Source organism: Budorcas taxicolor, chromosome 20 (genome assembly GCF_023091745.1).
Source record: "Budorcas taxicolor isolate Tak-1 chromosome 20, Takin1.1, whole genome shotgun sequence".
In the NCBI taxonomy this organism is placed as follows: Eukaryota; Metazoa; Chordata; class Mammalia; order Artiodactyla; family Bovidae; genus Budorcas; species Budorcas taxicolor.
The window spans coordinates 34,762,800-34,787,560 of record NC_068929.1 but is presented as its reverse complement, the minus strand read 5'-3'; the positions used below and the strand labels follow the sequence as shown (position 1 = coordinate 34,787,560).

At 38.5% G+C, this 24,761-nt stretch overlaps 1 protein-coding gene across 1 annotated transcript in view; it reads right to left on the bottom strand.

Annotated features, from left to right (window-relative positions):
• C20H5orf34 (chromosome 20 C5orf34 homolog) overlaps positions 1-23,651 on the bottom strand; it is a 31,295-nt gene extending 7,644 nt beyond the window's left edge. The window contains exons 1-10 of the mRNA XM_052659255.1: positions 23,590-23,651; positions 19,826-20,114; positions 19,583-19,672; positions 16,620-17,263; positions 13,001-13,102; positions 8,633-8,756; positions 2,770-2,861; positions 1,822-1,891; positions 1,009-1,179; positions 492-586 (exon numbers count right to left, since the gene is read on the bottom strand). Of these exons, the coding sequence (XP_052515215.1) occupies positions 492-586; positions 1,009-1,179; positions 1,822-1,891; positions 2,770-2,861; positions 8,633-8,756; positions 13,001-13,102; positions 16,620-17,263; positions 19,583-19,672; positions 19,826-20,114; positions 23,590-23,651 (1,739 nt within the window). The remainder of the gene's footprint in view (positions 1-491; positions 587-1,008; positions 1,180-1,821; positions 1,892-2,769; positions 2,862-8,632; positions 8,757-13,000; positions 13,103-16,619; positions 17,264-19,582; positions 19,673-19,825; positions 20,115-23,589) is intronic.
• Between the last annotated feature and the right edge of the window lie 1,110 nt (positions 23,652-24,761).

The window sequence follows — 24,761 nt, the reverse complement described above, 5'->3', positions numbered from 1 at the left end:
ATCCCTGGGTCGGGAAGATCCTCAGGAGTAGGATATAGCAACCCACTTCAGTATTCTTGTCTGGAAAATTCCATGGACAGAGGAGTCTGGAGGGTGACAGTCCATGGGGTTGCAAAGGGTCGGACACAACTGAGCATGCACACACTAGGGGAGTAATTAGTTAATTCGTTAACACAGCTGACCACAGTCCAACCTCCGTAACAAGCCAGTTATAACATATTTATTTTGAAAAATCACTAGAATACAAATGGAAATGATTAAAGCTGACCTGATCTATTTAGTTATGCTAGAGGACAATATAATTGTAAATTCTGAAATCTGCTGAAGTGACTTCAAGCCACATGGAAAAACTAAAAGTATATATATAATATTTAAATGTTTATATGCTTCCTCTTGGTCTAAAACTAAGTTAAATAATATAAATGCTTCTTCCATCTAAAAGGAGGATATTTACTAACATGAAGTTAATTTTTTAAATTGTTTTTTAGTACCTTTCATATGGTCTGGGATGTTGAATTTGAATTAACTGATTTTGTCCATCAGGAAAAGTTAACTTACACCAACCTAAGGTGAGACCTTGATTTACCTGAAGAAACAAGGAGGAAAGGTAAGTTTTATTATTCAAGAACTGAAAAACAAAACAAAACCTCCTTCTTACTTAATTTTCAATTAAAATAATAAAAGTAGGTGAATCATTAAAACTTTATTTTGACTAACTTAAAAGTTATATTTTATAAGGGATATGGATATTATTTAACCACCACTCTTATATAGGTGATTATCAAAAGAACAAAAATAATAATCCTTTTCTCTATAATGAAGTTACCTTTATAAAAACGAGGATTTGTCATACCTTTTTGATTTTTGAGCTTAGTAAAGCCTCTTGACAGATTTTATACTTCAAAAAATAAACTGAGATAGTGTAGAGTGCATCATGTTTTGTTTGTACTATTTCCACAGATTTAAAAAAAATGATAAAAGAGAGATTTCAGCCTGAAGTATAATTACCTGTCTCTTTTCAATAAAAGAGCCAAAATTCCAATTCAGGGTTAAAGTAATGCCATCTAAAAAGATAGCATGTACTTTGTCATCTGAGTATGCAAGAAATCTTCCTACGCCAGGCACGAACGATTCTCTCAAAAGCAAAGGCAGTACACTGCTGTCATTTATCCCAGGCACCTAAAACCAGAAAATAAAAACAGCAGGAAACAGAGTTATGCACTAACAAGACTGAAATGATACATGAACTCTGAGGCAACTTCAGATTCTCATTCAGAAGGTGCATATTGCAGAATCCTTAGGCATGTTCTGACTTTTCCAGAAGTGGCTATCCAAGAGTCCATTATAAACAGATTAAGTTCTAGTATCTTTCGAAAGTCACCATTCTGTTAAACTTTACATAGAAAATAGACAAAGAATAGGAACTACAGCAACATAGAGATTTATAATCAAAGTAGTATAAATACAGAAATCAAGGTCTGAGAATCACTTCCTCCAAGTCAACATTAAAAAAACTTACTTTTATGGTTATGAACATAGAGTAGTGTGGTATGTTTTAAAAGAACTGTTTTTACATACTTCAAATCCAATCAAATCCCCTGCCCTTCCCCCTCTAAGAAAGAAGAAACAAAAACAAACTATATACAGTAATAGCATAATACAAGACCAATTTTGTAGTGTTTATTAAGTGGATTTTTTAATAAACCAGTATTAATGTGACAAAGAATTTCTCACATGACTTGGATGAAAGTAATTTGAACTTATAAATGTGTACACAAATAACAAAATGATTAAAAATATCTTGCTTTTAAAATAAGATACCATTTTCCAGCAGCATATACGATAGTTATGGCTTAAAGAGAGCCTCATCTTGGCACAATGCTGAAGAATTCTGTGAACAAGAAAAATACTTAGACATTTCCAAATATTGTCATTTTCCAATTCTAGCAACCCATTCTCACTGCTATACAACTTGAGGCAAGTAACTCATTTCCACAAAAATATGTTTGGACCTCTTTTCTTCCTTAAAGGGAACTACTTATTATTGCTTCTCTTTGTGCTAATCTTACACAGTTAAGGTTATTCCTCTAATTTTGGGCAATGAAAAAAATCCAAATGGAGAGAATTTTCAGAATTTGCTCTTTTTAAGAAGCGACAGACGCACAGCACATGAAAGGTTTGGTATAGACTAAGGGTGGTGGGGATGTGAATCAACTGTCCCTGGAAAATCAAATGACCAATTCTGCTCCTTCAAATCTACTTTGGAAGTTGCTTAGACATAAGTCTGTAAAAACAATTTAGTTGAACGATCCACATTAATCCCTCTAGGCACCACAGTCTGATTAATTAATTAAAAAACACATGAGCCAGAGAACCAAACTACAGTTCGTCTTCTGTTCACTCTCAGAAATCAAGATCACTTCTAGGACAGTAAAGAAGTATGAGAATTTAGAAGTACCATCACACCTTCAGCTTGACACCAAGGGGCAATAATGATGTCCCAAGCGCCCAGAGAAAAGGCACGTCTTCTACTAGCAGTTGCTCACCATATATGGATGTTTCTCATATTTAACTTCAAAGCCAGAAGTACTCTTACAATGACATCGTGAACACTTTATTTTATAAATGATGAGACCAGAAAAGCTGACAGATTTTACTAAAGACATTTCTGCTATACCTATCAATTCTTAACCTTTTCCTAAGCACTAGAAAATGCATCATGTTTCTCACACATACAACACCGAATTCAGTTGAACAGGAAGCACTTACCTGATTGCCTGTTTAATTAGAGAACACACAGAGAATGGACTTCCTGGCCTATCCGGAGGAAGGTTATTTACTGAGTAAGTTTTCTCTTCTCTCTGAAAATTAGGTTAAAAAAAAAAAAAAACCAACCAAAAACCTCAATAATAAAATTTGGCCATTATTACTTAGCTACTTTTTTCTTGAAATATTTATCTAGATAGTGACAAGGCAAGCAGTTATTTTAACTTAATCAAAAGCCCATAAAACGTAAATTTTAAAGGTATTTTATGATGCTTTTATACTTTCCCAATTTTTTTAAAGTCTAAAATTCCTATCAAAAGTCATCCTATATAAAAATTATAGTCTAACAGCCTATAACTTACTGCTCAATTTAAATCTTGGCTATACTCAAATTAACAAACTAATTTCCCTGTGCATTAATAGGAAACCTATATAAGTACGCTTTTCTCTTTAGATATACCCAAAAGGCTATTGTATAAGCTTAGAGAACTATTTTAATTGAATGAATATATCATTTTGTCATTAAAATTTTTTTTTAATTTATTCGGTTGAACCAGGTCTTTCTCACTGCAGGCAGGACCTTTAGCTGCAGCATGTGTGATCTAGTTCCCTGACCAGGGATCCAACTGCACTGGGAGCACAGGAGTCTTAGCTTCTGGACCACCGGAGAAGTTCCCATTTTGTTGTATTTTATTAATGGAAGAACAACTGCCAGTTTGTGTTAGATAATAAGATAATATTATTTACAGGCTCAAAATGTTTTTTGTTATTCCTCTGAATAAATAAATATCACAACAGCAACAAGTAATATTTATTAAACAGATACTATGTGCTGGGTGCTATGCTATGTAGTTTGCAAAGGATCATCTCATTTACTCCTCAAAGAAATCATGAGATATGAACCTAATGCTGAAAGGCGAAGTAGCAGTAGAGATCTGAACTAAACCACAAGAGAATGTAACTCATACTTTACTATCAGTGAGAGAAGATGGGCTTTGAAGTCAGACAGAGCTGGATTCATTTCACAGGTGTGCCACTCACTAAACTACAGTGATGGGCAGGTTAGACAAACTTTTGTAAGCCTCAGTGTCCACAACCTATGAAACAGGAATACTACCTACAATCCAGATTGTCCTAAGGATTAATGAAATAATGCGTTTACAAAGCACCTGGGACAGAATTTAGTCTACAGTAGGTAGTCAAAAAACAGTCTCTCCTCGTTTATCCTGGACTATAGACTCGAGTATCTAAGTCTCTACTGGATATCACAAAGAATTTTCAGCTTCAACATATCAAAAATGAAACTACCTTCACTTCAAAACCTGCATTTTTTCCCCTGCTTCTTGGTTTTCATTATAATCTCAATAGTTTTATACTTAATGGTGGTCTGCCTGGCTAGAATGGAGCTCCATGAAGGCAGGGGCTTTATCTGTTGGCTGACTTCAGTGTGTGCTGTGCTTAGTCGCTCAGCCATGTCTGACTCTTTGTGACCCCTTGGATTGCAGCCCACCAGGCTCCTCTGTCCATGGGGATTCTCCAGGCAAGAATACTGGAGTGGGTTTCCATGCCCTCCTTCATGGGATCTTCCCAACCTCAGCATCTATTAGCACAGTGTGCTAAGTCACACGGTAGGCACTCAATATATCGCCCTTCAATTATTTGTTTTTTTCTGTTGGATATTGAGTCCTTTGAAGGTGCTTATCTTTCCTACTGCTCTATTTCATTAATTCTAAAATGCTTACTTTTCACAATTTAACCTCTCGGAAATAAAGACACATCTTATGAGTTTCTTACAACTGCTATCATGAAGATGGGAACGAGATATAATAGAATTTAAATCTCTTATGGACAGCTCTTGGTAAGACCAAAAAGTGCCATCATCAATACACTTTAGGTTTAACAAGTTTTTGACTTAATCTAGTTCCTGGTACCCATACTCATTGATTAATTCAATAACTTGGCATTATTTTCAACTCCCTCCTCATCCCCAATATACCATCAGTCCTTAATATTTCTTGGGTCCATTCTTATCTTTCCATTCTCATGACCACTGTCTGGCCCTCGCACTTTCTTGTCTATACTACTACAAATGTCTTCCAACTGGTTCTGTATCTTGAAGTGCACTTCTTCCTCACCTCATCTTCCTCTGAAAAAAACTAACAAAAACAGTATGTCACTTCCCTACTTAAATCCTTCAGAGGCTCTCTAAAAGCAATGCCCCATTTATGAACTGGCTCACCTTAGGGTCTAATCCCTTCTCTGGACATTTCCCCTACTATCCTACCTCTGTTTTAGTCTACTACAACCTACCACAGCATTTCATTTCTTTCAGTACTCAATACTCGCCCCCAGACTCTAGCCTCCACTTAAATGACATTTATCTACCATTCTATGCACTAGCAAAATAGTGTGTTGAACAAGACAAGGGTTACCTCTAGGTGGGTAAGTTAGTAAACAAACATCAATCAATATGAAAATGTCACAAAGTACTAAATGCCCCAAGAAGAAAAAAGAGGAAGGTACCCTGGTAGGGAATTTTAGGCATAGCTCTGATAGGGAGTGTTAGGAGTAGCTTCTTTAATTTGGACAGTCAAGAAAAGCCTCCTTAAGGTGCCACTTAAATAGAAATTCTAATGACAAGAAGCCAGCCAGCCGGAACTAAGCAAAGACAGTGTTCCCTTAGCTATATGCTCCTCAAACTCTGCCCTCTTTTGCATAACTTCTCCTTTAGAATGATAAACCCTGGCTTAGCAGAGACTTCCTGCAGAATGCTTTTCTTGAACCTTGGAAACTGGTCAGGTACCCCTCCTTATGTGGTCTCAAAGCACCAAGGTTTTATCTCTATGGAAGCACGTACATTGTGAGTCCCTGTCAATCTTTCCTCTTTAATTTTTTAATTATATAAGCAATGATACATTACTATTTTGGGGGAGGGGGAGAGGGAAAGAGTTAAAAAATATAAAATTTAAGTCCCTCCTGACTTCTCCCTCACAAAATCCCAGACTCCTCACCAAAAGTAACCACTTCAGTTTTTTTTTAATCTGCCCAGACCTTTCCCTGTGCACTTACACAGGTGTTATATATACAGTAATATAACTGGGTTTGGAGTTTGGTTTTCGTTCTTTAGGCAAGAGATATCATAGTATATATATATATTTTTTCTTTTTGGCCACTCCACATGGCTTGTGGGATCTTAGTTCCCTGATCACCAGGGATTAAACCCTGGTCCACAGCAGTGAAAGCACAATCTTAACCACTGGACCACCAGGGAATTCCCTGTACATATTCTTACGTAACTTTTTTTTTCACTCAACAGCGTCTTGGAGATCTTTCGATTTCTGTCTCTCTATGCATCTACGTCTTCCTCATTCCTTTAAACTGTCTTGTGGCATTCCCACCATCTGCCAACCATAGCTTAGTTCACTATTTTCCTACTGACAAATGTTTAGATTGCTTCCAGTGTTCTGCTACTACAAACAAGACCACAATTCACATCTTTGGCCATGCTTCTCCGTATATATGTGCTAATATTTTTCTAGGATAGATGTCTAAGAAGAATTTCTAGCCAATTTCACTTAATACCGTCAAGTTGGCCCTCATGAAGGCTGTAAATTGACTGATGAGAGCACCCCTTTCCACACACCCTTGCTGGCAGTAGATATTATCAACCTTTTGACAATTTGATGAGTGAAAAATGTTATATCATTATCTTAATTTGCATTACTTTGATGCAAGTAGTAAAGTTGAACATGTTTTCAAATACTATGGGTTACAAAGCACAACCGTTCTTATTCTTTACTCATTTTCTATTAGGTTTTTTTTTTTTTGTCTTATACTAAGCCTTTTAATCCATCTGGAATTTATTTTGGAGTGTGTGTTCAAGTAAGGAACAAACAATTTTACTCCAAAAGGAAAGCCAGCTGTTTCTAGATCTTTTCACTCAAGTAGACAGAGAAGAGTGAATGTGTTGTATACAGGGGTCTGAGATGTGAACCCAAAGCAGTCCATCACAAAGGCACAACTTGTCTGGAAGTTCTGTTTTATCCCCAAAACACATGCTGCTATTCCATGATACATTTGCTTCATTATAAAAATTATCAGCCCCTCCCTATGATACCTCTGAGTAAAACTGAAGCTCCAGGAAGATATTCTGTATTTATCTTGTAGTTTTTTGAACTCTGATAGATGGAAGTCAGTAGGGTAGATATTTATGCGTACCACTCTATTTGCCTGTTAATTATCTTATGCACTACATGTGTATATACGCGCACACACACACTACTGGTCATGCTTTCATCTCATCTGCCCGTCTGCCTACTGACTGACTACTAGACTGTGGGCTCTTGAGGACAGGAGCTCTTTGTCTCTACCCAGTACTTAGAAGTATCCTGCCTTTGAAAATTCAATTAGTATTTACTGAATAAATAAATACTTTCCTATAAATAGACTTCAGGAGGGAATCTGCTCTAATATATAGTAAAATATTTATGAATGAAATGATTTGAGGTATTTACTTAAAAATAAACAGGGAGTAGAAGGGGCAGCAGGAAGTATAGATGGAACATGCTGGGTAATGGGTCATGAAGGTCAGTTACACTTCTCTTTCTACTGTTGTATATATTTGAAATTTTCCCTAGTTAAAAACAAAAAAATCTGCTTAAGTTTTAAGTCTTCTCCCTATCAATCTAACCACTCAAATACTCCACTCTGTAAGTACAGAAAACATATTGTATTCCATCCTGCAAAGCAAAGCTGTGTGATACTATGGTGACCCTTATAAAAGGGTGGATTTCAAGTGTCAGAATGAGAACAAGTAAATTTAGATTATTAACAAAATTTCCACATGATTATATTTTGGCCTGATATATTAAATATATCATGTTGTATTTTAGTGTTTTCAATGACAGAACAATTCTGTTCAACTTTCTAATGGTATATGAAGATTTAAGAGTTAAGAAGTGTTTTAAGTACTTCTGGTGGGGGAAAAAAAGAATGTGCTTCTTAATGTGCAAATATTAATTCAAAGAAGTATCTGTCCATCTGTCCTAAGCTGTGTCCAACTATTTGCAACCCCACGGACTGCAGCCCACCAGGCTCTTCTATCCATGGGATTCTCTAGGCAAGAATAATGGAATGGGTTACCATTTCCTTCTCCAGGGGATCTTCCTGACCCAGGGATCGAACCTGCCTCTCTTATGTCTCCTGCACTGGCAGATGGGTTCTTTACCACTAGTGCCATCTGGGGAGCCCTCAAAGAAGTATACTGATTCAAATACCACTAGTTTCAGTGTTTCCATTTGATGAGTTCTATGACAAAAGAAAATGGCAACCCGCTCCAGTACTCTTGCCTGGAAAATCCCATGGACAAAGGAGCCTGATAAACTAGTCCGAGGGGTCCCAAAGAGTTGGACACAACTGAGTGACTTCACTTTCACTTTTCACTTTCATGCACTGGAGAAGGAAATGGCAACCCACTCCAGTGTTCTTGCCTGGAGAATCCCAGGGACGGTGGAGCCTGGTAGGCTCCCATCTATGGGGTTGCACAGAGTTGGACACAACTGACGTGACTAAGCAGCAAGCAGCAGCATGACAAAAGAATTACTGGTAGTAAAATTATATTAATTCTCTAGACTAAGAAGTAGTAGCAAGAAATGCTATAGAAGATCAAAGTTCCCATGTATATATTCAGAATTATTTGGAAACAGCTATCTATCAAAAATCTTCTTGGACCTCCCTGGAGGTCCAGTGATTAAGACCCCTTGTTTCCACTGCAGGGGGCATGGGTTCCTGTTTGGGGAAGTTTCCCATGCACACACTGTGGCCAAAAAGAGAAAAAAAAATCTTATTGATCTTATTGTCAACATACCTCTTCTGATTCTTCTCGAATGGAATAATATGTAAAATAGTTCCCCAAATAAGCTCCTTCTGATTTGAAAACAGATCCATCTCCAGGATAAATCTCTATTGAGTTCATATGTTTATGGGTTAGTCTAGGGAAAAGAAATAATCATTAAATTTTTTTTTTTCTTATTGAGATTAAAACATACATGAAGGCAATTTATAGAAGTCAGGCCTCTTGTCTTATCATCCTGGTGTCCCACTGACAGTCATAGTGGCTGGCAAAGTAAAGTCACCAAAGCAATGCCTACTGCATAGGAGTTAAATATGACAACTCTAGAACCTAAAAATAATATTCTCTAATAACGAAACTAGTAGAATCAATACCTGATGAATCAGATTAGCTATGTGTAAATGGAGCCACCCTAAAAGAAGGTGACTGACTGTACCTGGAGCAGCCAGGTACAATAAAGGTATTGGGTATATAATGCATAAAAACTCGAGCCAAGTCAATTTACTGAAGCATGTATAAAGAATATATTATCATAAGTGGGTGGGTTTAGGTCCCATTTGTTTATTTTTATTTCCATTACTCTAGAAGGTGGATCCAAAAAGATATTGCTGTGATTTACATCAAGAGTTTTCTGCCTATATTTTCCTCTAGGAGTTCTATAGTATATGGTCTTACATTTAGGTCTTTCAATTCATTTTGAGTTATTTTGTATACAGTGTTAGAGAATGTTCTAATTTCATTCTTTTACATGTTTTTTAGCACCATTTCTTGAAGAGGCTGTCTCTTCCATTGCATAGTCTTGCCTTCTTTGTCGTAGATTAATTCACCATAGATGCTTAAGTTCATTTCTGGGTTTTCTATGTGTTCTAGTGATCTATGTGTCTGTTTTTGTCAGTATCATACTGCTTTGATTATTGTAGCTTTGTGGTATAGTCTGAAGTAAGGAAGCCTGATTCCTCCAGTTCTGTTTTTCTTTCTCAAGATTGTTTTGGCTATTTGGTGTCTTTTGTATTTCCATACAAATTTAAAAATTATTTGTTCTAGTTCTGTGAAAAATGCCATTGTTAATTTGATAGGGATTGAAAGTCAAAGAGGAGAGTGAAACAGTTCGCTTAAAGCTCTACATTCAGAAAACGAAGATCATGGCATCTGGTCCCATAACTTCATGGGAAATAGATGGGAAACAGTGGAAACAGTGTCAGACTTTATTTTTTGGGGCTACAAAATCACTGCAGATGCTGACTGCAGCCATGAAATTAAAAGACGCTTACTCCTTGGAAGGAAAGTTATGACCAACCTAGATAGCATATTCAAAAGCAGAGACATTACTTTGCCAACAAAGGTCCATCTAGTCAAGACTATGGTTTTTCCTGTGGTCATGTATGGATGTGAGAGTCAGACTGTGAACAAAGCTGAGTGCCGAAGAATTGATGCTTTTGAACTGTGGTGTTGGAGAAGACTCTTGAGAGTCCCTTGGACTGCAAGGAGATTCAACCAGTCCATTCTGAAGGAGATCAGCCCTGGGATTTCTTTGGAAAGAATGATGCTAAAGCTGAAACTCCAGTACTTTGGCCACCTCATGTGAAGAGTTGACTCACTGGAAAAGACTCTGATGCTGGGAGGGATTGGGGGCAGGAGGAGAAGGGGATGACAGAGGATCAGATGGCTGGATGGGATCACTGACTCGATGGACGTGAATCTGAGTGAACTCCGGGAGTTGGTGATGGACAGGGAGGCATGGCGTCCTGCGATTCATAGGGTCGCAAAGAGTCGGACACGACTGAGCCACTGAACTGAACTGAACTGACACTGAATCTGTACATTGTCTTGGGTAGTATAGACATTTTAACAATGTTGATTTTTTAAATCCAAGAACATGTTTGTGTCATCTTCAGATTCTTTAAAGACACATTCAGTGTCTTAATAGTTTTCAGAGTACAGGTCTTTTGTATCCTTCAGTTCAGTTCAGTTGCTTAGTCCTGTCCGACTCTTTGCAACACCATGAATCGCAGCACACCAGGCCTCCCTGTCCATCACCAACTCCCAGAGTTCACTCAGACTCACGTCCATCGAGTCGGTGATGCCATCCAGCCATCTCATCCTCTGTCATCCCCTTCTCCTCCTGCCCCCAATCCCTCCCAGCATCAGAGTCTTTTCCAATGAGTCAACTCTTTGCATGAGGTGGTCAAAGCACTGGAGTTTCAGCTTTAGCATCATTCCTTCCAAAGAAATCCCAGGACGGATCTTCTTTAGAATGGACTGGTTGGATCTCCTTGTAGCCCAAGGGACTCTCAAGAGTCTTCTCCAACACCACAGTTCAAAAGCCATCAATTCTTTGGCACTCAGCTTTCTTCACAGTCCAACTGTCACATCCATACATGACCACTGGAAAAACCGTAGCCTTGACTAGACGGACCTTTGTTGAAAAGTAATGTCTCTGCTTTTCAATATGCTATCTAGGTTGGTAAGCATCTTTTAATTTCATGGCTGCAGTCACCATCTGCAGTGATTTTGGAGCCCCACAAAATAAAGTCTGACACTGTTTCCACTGTTCCCCCATCTATTTCCCATGAAGTGATGGGACTTAGGTAGGTTTATTCCTAGGTTTATTCTTTTTGATGTGATGGTAAATGGGATTGTTTCCTTAACTTCTCTAAATGAAATTTCTCTAATCCTAATTAAACATAAAAGGTTTGCAGAGCAAAGGAAATCATAAACAACGTGAAAAGATAACCTATGGACTGGGAGAAAATATTTGAAAATGATGCTACTGACAAGGGATTAATTTCCAAAATATACTAACAGTTCATGCAGCTCAATATATAAAAAAATAATAACCCAGTCAAAAATGGGCAGAAGATCTAAGTAGACATTTCTCCAGAGAAGACATACAGATGGCCAAGAAGCACATGAAAAAATGCTCAAGATTGCTAATTATTATAGAAATGCAAAACTATAATGAAATATTACCTCATAGCAGTCAGAATGATCATTATTTAAAAAAATGATCACAAATAACAAATGTTGGCAAGGATGTGGAGAAAAGGAACCCTTATACAATGTTGGTGGAAATGTAAATTGGTATAGCCATTATGCAGAACAGTATAGTGGTTCCTTCAAAAACTAAAAGTAGAGTTACCATATGATACAACAATCCCACTCCTGGGCACATGTCCCAGGAGTAAAGATAAACACACCCCAATTTTCAATGCAACACTATTACAATAGCCAAAACATGGAAGCAACCTAAAAGTCCATCTACAGATGAATGGATAAAGATGTGATCTACCTATCTGTCTATGTATATACAATGAAAAAGAATGAAATATTGCCATTTGCAGCAACATGGACGGACCTAGAGATTATCATACTAAGTGACATAAGTCAGAGAAAGACAAATACCATATTTTTTTCACTTGTATGTGAAATCTGAAAAAAAAAAAGATAAAAAGATACAAAGGGACTTATTTATGAAACAGAAATAGACCCACAGACATAGAAAACAAATTTATGGTCACCAAAGGGGAAAGAATCAAGGGGGTGGATAAATTAGGAGTTTAGGACTAATAGATACAAACTACTATAATAAAATAGATAACCAACAGGGACCTATTGTATAGCACAGGGAACTACACCTAATATTTTGCAATAAACTATAAGGGGAAAGAATGTGAAAAAGAAAAAGAGAATATATACATATGTATACTGAATCACTTTACAGTACACCTGAAACTAACGTAACATTGTAAACCAACTGCACTTCAATAAAATTATTTTAATAAAATTTTTTTTAAGAGAGAAGGGGGTGGGTTTTCATGCAGGAAAACAACCCAAAAGAAAAAAATTTCACAAATTTCTTCCAGCATTATTTACAGAAGTGAAACTCTGAATCTAGCCAACACTAAGTACTCCAGTCACTAGAGGTATACTTTGTGGTAGAATAGGGATAATTCTATAGAATAGTTTAGATACAGAGGAGATGGTCAGTGAATATTTGCTGCATGAATGATGTCTAAAATCTCTCCTGGGCTAGTGAACTTCTTCCCTAATTCCATGCTCAACAGGCAACCCTCTGATATGCCTAAGATGACAAGGTCCCCTTTTCTTAAAAGGGGTATCCTAAATAACTGGCAAAACATTTCATTCTTAAGCAAAACAAATCCCTCACTGGCTTTGGTGCTGTCACAAAAATCTTGTGATTGTGGTTAATGAGTCAGTCACCAAGCCCCTAGGTGCACTATGAGACCTGAAAAAGACTGGGCCAACACAGGAAAACAGTGGTCCTGGCAACACTACATCCTCTTGGGGGAGTCCATCTCCGAGGCTAGTTCTATACCCTCTGTGATATTGCTAAATAGTTTCAAATTAACACAAGAGCCTTACCTATAGGTAACACCCTTGTACCAAACCACTTTGACTAGTTCATGGTAGGAATATTCTTCTTCACCAAACTGTTTCTGTGAAAGTGAATCAGAAAAGTTCCACCTGTGAAGGACAAAAATCCAAACTATTAACTCTGGCTGCTTGATAGAATTACCTTTCAGTTCAGTTCAATTCAGTCGCTCAGTCACGTCTGACTCTTTGTGACCCCATGAATCACAGCACACCAGGCCTCCCTGTCCATCACCAACTCCCGGAGTTCACTCAAACTCACGTCCATCGAGTCGGTGATGGATGCCATCCAGCCATCTCATCCTCTGTCGTCCCCTTACCTTTAGAAGTCAACAAAACAGTGCTGCTGTAGTTAAGACTTATTTCTTGCTTATATTAGATTTTTTAAAAAGTAAAAATACAAAAGTACCTTAATGAAATTTAAAACTACAGTTGACCCTTGAATAACACGGGGGTGGGGGCACTGACCCCAGTTGTAGGGAAAGAGCAAATTAGCCAAGATGGCATGGTCAGGCTCTCTCACCCCATGGCCTCTTGCTCTTGTGCCATTTTGTAAATAACGATTATGTAACAGCTGAGATCATTTATAATGCTGTGTATCAGGAGGTACTTGTTTGGTCACGGGTTACTCTGTGCCACATGCCTGTGTGAGCTCCACCATGAAAGCTCCGGCTGCTGCTGGACCAGGGTTACGCTGGAGTGGCATTCACGGTCATGTCATATGAGGTTACGTTATGCCTGTGTTATGGCTACTATGGTTATGTTATGGCTGCTACTCCGGCTGCCGCAACAGCCAGGAGAGACGCTGTGCTACGCCAGCCAGGAGAGAATAATGTGTCTGCAGTTCGTTCCTACAGCTCCTCAAGTCTTCTTCCAGTCTCTTAGCTCACGCCTTGCCTACCCTGGGTTCAGCAAACAGTGTGAAGAACAAGACAACTGGTGCTGTGAACGGGATCAGCAATACACCAGTGCAGTAGGAAACCAAGTACTATTATCTCTGTTTCAAAGACAAAGGAGCTGATAAATGACTCACCCATGGGTAGGAAGCTGAAACACTTTGGCTAAAATCAGGACTCAAACCCTAGTTCTGCTGATTCCACAAACTGTGATCTCTAGTCAAACACAAACTCTCCCCCATATTTAGTAATTTAAAGATTAAAAAAAAAAATGCAGGTACTATATTTATTGAAAAAATCTGCATATAAGCGGACTCACATAGTTCAAATCTGTGTTGTCCAAGAGTCAACTGTAATCTTATTTTTCCACATATTTTCTTAGTATTTTTAATAATCTCACTATTGAATCTCAGCACAAATATATGTTAAGTTTTACTAACCTTAAAAATTTAGAATTCAAACAATAAATATTTACTGAAATACTTATGGTGGGCCAGATACTGTGCTACACACACTGTGGATATTACACTCAAGAAAGCAGACATGGTCCCTGCCCTCAGTGGAGAATTTTATCTAGCTCAGATATTAAACAGTAGATACTGAACATTAAGAAAGAACTGCTGGATGCTGTGGGTTGTATGGGCTTCCCTGATGGCTCAGCAGTAAAGAATCTACCTATAATGCAAGAGACCCAGGAGATGTGGGTTTGACCCCTGGGTTGGGAAGATCCCCTGAAGGAGGAAATGGCAACCACTGCAGTATTCTTGCCTGGGAAATCCCGTGGACAAAGGAGCCTGGTGGGCTACACACCAAATGGTCGCAAGAGTCAGACACAACTGAGCACACACACACACACTTTGGGCTTCTCTGGTGGCTCAGTGGTAAAGAATCTGCCTGCTATACAGGAGATGCAGGTTCAATCCCCAGGTCAGGAAGATCCCCTGGAGAAGGAAATGGAAACCCACTCCAGTATTCCTGTCTGGGAAATCCCATGGACAGAGGAGCCTGGTGGGCTACAGTCCGTGGGGTCACAAGAGTCAGACACGACCTAGTGACTAAACCACCACCATGTACTGTATACAGTCTAGTCCTATCTAAGAAATAAGGCTTATGCTAAGACCTGGAAATGAGCATAAGTTAGTGAGCTTAGAGAAAGGGAGTGTTCCAGGCACAGGAAAGAGCAGGTGTAAAAGAAAGTGGTAAAATAAAGCTTGGGCAAGCATTTGAGGGATGGTGAGAAATTCAGTTTAGGGATTTCCCTGGTGGTTCAGTGGCTAGGACATCATGCTGCCAATTCAGGGACCTGGATTCAATCCCTGGTAAGGGAACTAGATCCCATATGCTGCCAACTAAAAAGATTCAGTAAGCCACAACTAAGACCCAGCACAGCCAAACATACACACACATTAAAGTCCAGTTTAGTATAGAGAGAGCAAGGGCAAGAGTGGTGAGGATTACAGATCCAGGAATGGACCAGATAATGGAAGGCCTGTTAAGTCTTGTTTAAGGATAATCAAGTTATTGAGAAATTATTCATTTAGAAGCGTTAATCTCTTCTCATGTATACTAATACTGGAATTCCCAATTCTAACTAGATAATCATGACAAGCCTAAAAATAAGTCCTGGACTTTGTTTTTCAGTAACAAATAAGTACTCAGAAAAGGACCTGAGATCATATCCCAATTCTATAAGCACCAGCTGTGAGACTTTGGTTGGGTTAACATTTCCATGTCTCAAGTTTCTCTACAGTGTGGGGGGTGATAATAGTACTTACCTCAAGGGTTGACTATGAGGATGAAATAGCTAAAGTATAACTGCACATCACACAAAGTAGTGGTTTGTGCTAGCTATTATCATTATTACCATACTACTTATACAGAGTTCATGTTAAAAATCTGTAACCATTAGGTTATTCATCTCTTAGTGATGGTAAAAGGTTTGTTCCTAGCCATCCAGAAGTCTCTCCATGTTTATCCCTTTTGAAATGGACATATTCATGTATGCTGCACACGTGCTAAGCCACTTCAGTGTGTCTGACTCTGTGTAACCCTATGGGCCATAGCCTGCTAGGCTCCTCTGTCCATGGGATTCTCCAGGCAAGAATACTGGAGTAGGCTGCCACCTTTTCCTCCAGGGGATCTCCCCGACCCAGGTATTGAACCTGCATCTCTTATGTCACCTTCACTGGTAGGCAGGGTTTTTACCACTGGTGCCACCCGGGAAACCCAGACATATTTACAGAGTTAACCAAAGACAAGGGTATTCTCTGAGGCTATATATGAACAAGGAACCCATGATCACAAACTTGTCAGGTCCATGCTCTAGCAACAGAAGTAACAGGGTCTACTGAGCAGCAGCTGACATGTCTTAGAGCTGATTCCCACAGAACTGTGTGCCATCACTTACTGCACTTTATCAAAATTTTTGGTGACAAGGATCCTTACTAGACTCTAAGCTCCTAGAGAGCACAGACTCTGTCTTAGTCATCTCTACAGTCTCCGTGCTTAACAAAGTACCTAGTGTAGTATATAAAGGAAGAAACATAAGTAACACATTAGCTAGGGACATTATTTCCTATCTGTTATAAGCAAAGTTTAAGATCAACTGAATTTTCTTTATGCATGGTATCAGATGATTCAGATAGATAAATGATCCTTAGGTGAGGTCTGGTTTTGACAAAAGTATTAGGACAAATAAGTCATTCTTCCATTACCTGTGCAAGTGTGGGGCAGGACAGCTCAGTAACAGGGCCCTAGGAAGAACAGAAACTTCTTTTCCTCGTTCCTCAGAAACATCAGAAGTTAACATTCTCTTCTGGGTGATATCTGCATCAATTCCAGACATACTGCTGATTTTATTATGAAAACGAAGTGCTAAAGACAAAGGGTATTTCCATTTCTCCGGACAGGAGGCCACAGACCAGCACTGCTTTACCCATGTGTATACACATGTGTCCTTCGTACGAGGTGAAGACAGCACCTCTCTCCGTTTGGCTCCATTCACACAACTCTTCTCTGAATGTTCTTTGGATTTCATGATCTGATGATAAAGTTCATTTTCTTTATTCTTCAGTCTCTGTCCTGATAAACTTCCATGTGTACAGATTTTTCCAGTTTTTTCAACTTGTTTGTCCTTTTTGCCTTTATTATTTTTTTCAGACACTTCTATAGATGAGTCTGGCTGCTGGCTTACTTTACACAAAAAATGTACTGTAAATTCATGCTGAGATTTGGGCAGGCAAAGGTATGCGTGACCATCTAAAGATGATATCCTCACAGTGCCACTCTGCATACACGTCATGCCATCATCAGTGTCAAGACCGGGCCATCTCACTTCTGAGACATCAATCAAGATATGCTGAGACGAGGGGAAAAAAAGGAATGGTATTTTTTGTTAACAGTACATGTTTTCCATCATTTGATACTTAACATATTATGGAAGAAAGCTCTTAAAAGTTTTGTCCTTTACCATTTAGAAAGAATGAAAAATGTCAGTCTATATATGGTTTTCCAGAGAACATTTGATATTATTATCTCTCTCAGAAAAGTAGAGACAAAACACACACACACACTGACAAACAGGACAGAAAAGAAAAAGAAAAATCATCTTGATTATTTTTAATGGCAAACATATTCTGATTTAAAGTGTACAATGCATCAGAGATAAATAGATTTGCAGCCCTTCCCAAAAAGTCTATTCTGAAAAAAGAATATAAATGAGAGAAGACCAGCACAACTGTATGAAAAAGCAACCATACCATAAATGGTATGGAACTAGCACAAAAATCATCAACAGAACAATTTAGAGAATAAAGAAACAGACTCAACCATATCATAAAATGTTATATATGGTAACATAAGGTTTTCAGAACAAGGGGGTAAAGGGAGAATTAAGTATTTAACAAATGGTACTGAAATTATTCAATAGCATTGGAAAATGCTATCTCAAACAATTATCACATGGACTAAATAGGATAACATGTATTAAGGTACTTGTCCTACAGAGGTACATCACACACTAAAGTAAATTCCAGGTGCCTTAAAAGGTAACATAAACAAAAAAATCAAATTGCTCAAAGGTAAACTGCTCTGAACCAACAGCAAACAGATTTGCAATAGGTAACAGAGCCTGCTGCATCTTTTCATATAAGATAAAAACAGTGAGTGTCATATAACAGACTTTTAATCAGTTAAGCTTGCCAAATCACACATTTCATCTTCCATTTATATAAAACCTTAAAACTTACAAAAGCCTTGTAAATTTACAATGCTGTCTGTGTGTACAGATGTTAGTGTGCTAAAATTAAGGGTAGTAATCACGTCATTTGCAGCAACATGGATGCAACTAGAGATAGTCATACTAAGTGAAGTAAGCCAGACACAGAAAGACAAATACTATATGGTAGCACTTACATGTGGAATCTAAACTGTGGCACAAATGAACCTATTTACAAAACAGAAACAGACTCACAGACACAGAGATCAGATTTGGTGAGGGAGTTGGGGAGAGATGGACTGACTGGGAATTTGAGGTTGGTGGATGCAAACTATTACATTAGAATAGATAAACAATGGATACAGCATAGCACGGGGAACCATAGCCAATCTGCTGAGATAAGCCATAATGGAACAGAATATTTTAAAAGTGTATATATGTGTAAAACTGAGTTATTTTGCTGTACAGTGGAGACAGCACAGACTAACACAATATTGTAAATCAACTATACTTTAATTAAATATAAAAAAAGCAAGGCCAGTATTCATTGATGGCAAAGCTGCTTTATAAGGATGATCAGTTAAGACAACTGTTTTTTCTAGAATTAGACTATCTAATGCAGCATCAGCAGCAAGCTATGTAGTTTCAGTGAATTATTACTCAAAAGATATAGTGGAAAAATGGCCCTGTAAACAAAGTTACTGGCTTACAATTTTTGACTCCTTTGCCATAAGACAATGTAATAGAAAATTACTCAGCAGGCAACCAAGCATCATGTCTACAGCAGAAAGTGGTTAAGAGCCACAGTCTTCAGAGTCAGAGAGACTGGGTTCAGATCCTGACTTTGCCATTTAGAAAAATTTCATGGACAAATTAGGTAAACAGTCTGATATTTAGTTCTCTCATCTGTAAAAAGGGGCTGGTAGTAGTCAATATACCTGTTCTGATTGTTTGAACATCCATTTTGATTAGCAGATACCCATGCCATACTGAAGCTACTAAAATTTTTCTATATCATTCCTAGAACTTGGCACATAGTAACCCCTCAAGAAATGATGGTTATTATTACTCCTAAAAGTTGAAAATAGAATAAAAGACGTATATCCATAAGTAATTACACATCTCTCCTACACATTAACTACACATAAGCTACTGAAAATGACCACATAATTTCTTAATTTTGATACCTTTGAGAATCAGAAAATCACCAATCTATGAAGTTCTGAGTATAATCCTCTGATACAAAAAAGAGAAAAGGGAAAAAAGGCACAGAGGTACACTATGTAACTTCTGTGTCTCAAGGAACAAAATATCAGTTGAAAATATCAGTCTGTTGAAATGTACAGGCCTATGCATTGGATAGCAACATGTTCATGCTCAGTGACATGAAGAAAAAAACCTAAATATTAAACTACCTGTCTGTAATCACTTGTCCTCAAATATTTGTTTAAAAAATATTACCATTTTCATTTCAGAAGGTATGACGCTTTCAGATAAAAAAGGACAGGTAGCAAAAGAATTACGAAAATCGAGGGCTCGTTGTAACTGCTCCTACAAAACAAAACCACAAAGTAATTTTTAAAAATGACTTGAAAATCAATTTAGAATGACAGTAATCCAGAATACAAGCCACTTTCTATATTCTGGACACCTCAACAATATTTTAGTATGAAAAAGAGTAGTTTTTGTGTCATCCTTACTTACTCGGTAAGCGCTAATAACAAAGTGTGTCCTTTGGCGAATTCTTTCTGGCTGTTGTAAAGGATGTGCTGAAACAGGAGGTGCCTTTTCAAATAAAAATTCAGAGCCACAGGGAGAAAGCTGCAGTCTGGAACCATCAACATATTGCACTTGCACTGAATCATCTTCATAAAGTACCATTTGCACTTCAGCTGCCATTACTGTGACTGTGGATAAAATGTCCTTCCAAGGCAAAGGCTGAAGGAAACAGCAAATACAGTAGCACCAATAGTTCTCTTCACGTACAAAAGTTCTATCAAAATAAATGGATGAACATAAGCACAACACACTGCCACTGAGCTTACTTTTTTGGATGAAAAGTGATGATCTTACCCTGACCTGACCTGACTGCCTTGATTAATCCTGAGGGCTTTACCTCAGTAGTGTGGGAAGATAATTGAGAGGGAGAAGACAGCCCACCAAGTTATAACTGCCCTTATCATTTTAGTAGCTTTACTTCTGAAGTTTAACTTCTGAAAATCGGATGCTCAGGATCTCACTTCAAATAACAAGCAAATTCTATCTTTGCAAAAAGAATACAGTAAATCAGAGACTTCCCTGGTGCTCCAGTGGCTAAGACTTCATGCTCTCAATGCAGGGGTCCCGGGTTTGATCCCTGGTCAGGAAACTAGATCCCACATGCTGCAATTAAGACCTGGGGCAGTCAAATAAATAAATAAACATTTTTTAAAAAGAAGAAGCAAATGTAGCAAATCATTTGTAGTACATGTAAAAGGCAGCCCAAAAGTAACTATTTGGCCCACTTGAAAATAACACCTGGATTCCTACCACTAACTAGGGCTTCCCTGGTGACTCAGAGGTTAAAGTGTCTGCCTCTAATGCGGAGAGACCTGGGTTCGATCCCTGGGTCGGGAAGATCCCCTAGAGAAGGAAATGGCAACCCACTCCAGTATTCTTGCCTGGAGAATCCCATGGACAGAGAAGCCTGGTGGCTACAGTCCACCAGGTCGCAGAGTCAGACACAACTGAGCGACTTAACTAACTTTAGCCTGGCATTATGGAAGTAGCTCCATGTCACAACTCAGAAAGCTAACTAATTACCTAGTGAATTAGATTCATCTTATTCACTGAATTCAATTTCCTCTTCTTTACCTCTAAACTGTCTCTGTATTTCCACCTATGCTTTCCACATAGGTATGATGGAAGGGGAATGAAAGGGTTGGGTTCCATTCACACTCTATCAGTTCCTAGCTATAAATCTCAGGTTGGTTGTTTCCTTATTTGTAAAATGGGGGTAGTAACAGGATTGCTGTGAGGATTAAATGAGACAATATATGTAACAGTGCCAGTAGTGTGAATGCTGCTTTGCAGGAGCTCAATAAATTTTATAATTCTTTCTAAAACTAACTGCATCTCCTACTAGGACATTATCTCCTTCTGTTAACCAGGTGATCAAGTTTCACCTGACCAAAAAAAAAAAATAGTAACTTTCCATAGATACCACTTTCCCCAGCTTACCTCTGTTTCCTACCAATAAACTTCTCAGGTGTAGTATTCACTCAGTGTCAACTTTGTCTTTTTTTTTTTTTTGGCCGAGCTTCAAGGCATGCAAGATCTCAATTCACTGATGAGAGATCCAACCTAAGCCCCCTGCATTGGGAACATGAGTCTTAATCACTGGACTGCCAGGCAAGTCCCAGCGTCCACTTTCTCTCCCAACAATCTTCAGTGCATTGCAATCCAGCCTTCTCTGTCACCTCACTACCGAAACTGTTTCACAATGGTCACCAGTATCTTCCTACACCCAAGGACTTCAGTCTTCATCCTACTTAACTAGCCAATATGTGACGGTGTTTTCTGTCTGTCTTTGCACCAAACTCTCTTCTTCTGCCTTTTATGTAAAAAGGGTAGGGGTGCCATGGTTTGCCCCCATCCCCGCCTCTATATCTGTTCTTCTTAATAGTTTAACCATTGCTCTTCTTCACCATTCTCTTAAATCAAGGGATTCATCAACACCTGACCTTAGTTAGTCCCCATTTTATCTCTTCTTACTAGATACACTTATGTTACTTTTATGCCCACCCTTAAAAGGCTTTTATGCCTTTTAAAAAAATCTTACCCATTTCACTGTATGTAATTAGCTACATATGATATAGCCTACAATCTTTGGCAGAGTATGTCAATATATAAATATTAAACCACATGATCTCTCCTGAGGAAGTTCACACTTTAATCATTCTCTTTCTCTAGAGAACTTCCAAATCTACCTGACCTCTCTTCAGAGCATCCAGCTGCCTCCAGGAGCTCTCTCCATGTCCTGGTTCCACAGATAAATCAAACTCAACATCACTTTCACTCAAGGAAGACTTCTGTTAATACCCTCGAATTCACTTTCATTCTTAACTCCCTCAAGGCCAATCTACAAACAGTAGCTAGAAGGACCTTGTAACATAAAAATGAGATTTAACCCCTTCTGACTTAAACCCAACATTTGCACTTAGAATAAAATCCGGATTCTTAACCACAGCCTATAAAAGCCATACAATCTGCACCTATCTACTTCTTCAATGTCTTCTCCTAACTCTCCTTCTTCAGGACACTTTAGCTACACTGGCTTTTTAAATGTTTTTTTAGGAAGTTGTAACGCATCTCAGAACCTTTGCACTGTTCTTTTTGCCTACCATGCACTTTCCCCAACTCATCACATCTTTGGCACCGTTAATATCTCAGCACAAATATCTAACTTCCTCAAAGGCCTAACCTGACCAGTTAAAAGTTGTTCCCAACCATGACATTTTATTCATCATTTTTCTTCATAACATCTATTACTATAAAAATGGGTTCTATTTATGTACTTGCTTTTTGTCTTTTTTCATGGGACTTCCCTGGTGGCTCAGATGATAAAGAATGATAAAGGAGAACCGGGTTTGATCCCAGGGTCATGGACAAAAACTCAAGGAGAGCAGGGACTTCATCTTTCTTACTCACTGTATCCCTGGCGTCTAAAACAATACTTGGCCAATAATAATAAGGGCGCAATAACTATTTAATTGTAAATATATAAATAATATATAAGAATATATAAGTAAATTTTAAAATTCTTGCTTCTCCTGAATTTGCAATTTGAGTCAATGGCATCTCAATTTGACTTCTTAGTGTTTCCCTTCACACCCTTGTGACAAGTCCTGTTGATTTTGTACGTCTCTCCCATAAATCTGGCTCTTACTTTTCTATTTCTGGTCAACTTTTCCCTCCACTCCTGTAAACTGTCTGGGACCTTTTCCCAGTTTTCCGCCTCTCCAATCCATTTCCAGTATTCCCCTCATTAGTAATCTTCCACAACCCAGACCATACCAACCACATTACATCACTTGTTTACATACTTGTTAACTGGCAATAAATACTCATAGCATTAAATATATTTATATTGCGGCTATATGTATCCTATATACATACGAGGTCCACTTGCTATTTCAGAAAAAACAGGTGCAGATACACAGTCGAAAAATATATTTTTCTCATACCAACTGGAAAAAGGCCTCTATCTTAAGCCAAGAATTTTTTCCAACAGCTTATTCTGGTATAATTGTTACTTAGATTATTTAAATAATCAAGCAGACACAAGAAACAGTGAGAATATCCCAACAGCTTATTCTGGTATAATTGTTACTTAGATTATTTAAATAATCAAGCAGACACAAGAAACAGTGAGAATATCTTAAGTTCTTGCCGTCATTAATGATAATAATAATCTGGCTCCAACCTACATTTCCAGCGTCATGTCTACTTTGATCAAAAATTTTGTTCTCGACATTAACGGGAACTTCATCAAACGCCTATCTACAGAAAAAGCCTCATACAATCAACGTCTTCGACTCACACAGCAAGCAGTTCTGAGCTTTAAAGTCGTGGAAACGAGACCAGTCAATGGCCCTTGTGCTTTAGTTTGCCAAAATACTCGGAGTAGCAGCTTGTGCTCCTGCCTACGACGCTTCTCGTGGAGTATTTCGTGAGTTTGACAAGTTACCAGCAAGTGATGTTTCTCGATGAAAGAAAAGTCATAACCGAGAGGAGTTAAGGCTACAGGTCTGGCGGTCTCTCATCAAGTCCGAGTAGCCAGGGACAGCGGCAGCTGCGACCGCGAAGACAAACCGGAGGCAAACGGTCGAAATTCAAACCTTCCCGCACCCTAGGAAACTCGCCCGTTTTATAAAGGAACACCGGAAGTCCAGACCTAACTGAGCCCTCCTCTCGCAAAGCAGGGCGGGACCGGAAGTAAGGGAGGCAGGGGCTCTGAGTACGGAAGTTAGTCGTCTACTCTCCAGTTTTTACTTCCGGCACCCCCCCCCCCCAATTAAACGGCCAGACATGGTTGTGATAAAGCTGGTGAGGACGAGCATTTTGATGCTCTAGCCGAGATAGCTATAGATTTGGAATTTAGTGGAGTGATACTGTTTAAATGATCTAAACAATTATACGTCAATAAAGCGGTTAAAAAAAAAAAACTTGACCGAAGATAAAGACGTCTGCTTTCCTAGTTTGATGTCAGAAAATGTCGCTCAACTGTTCCTTTGCACCTTTAAAATTTTTGTTTACAACAGCAAATGGACGCGTCTGCTATATTTTATTGCCACTGAAACAAACATTTGTGGAGAGTCTACTATGTACTAGGCGTGCGCCGTGGATTAAGCAGGGAATGAGATCCAGGGTCGAGGATGGGGGCTGGAGATCAACTGGAAAGAAACAACTAGACAATAATTTAATCACAAGTTTGGTAAGTGTTCCTAAAATAAAATACAGAGGTCTGTGAGAGTTTTATGTGTGCGAGTCACTCAATCGTGTCCGACTCTTTGTGACCTGGTGGACTGTAGGGCTCCAGGCTCCTGTCAGTGAAATTCTCCAGGCAAGAATACTGGAGTGGGTTGCCATTGCCTTCACC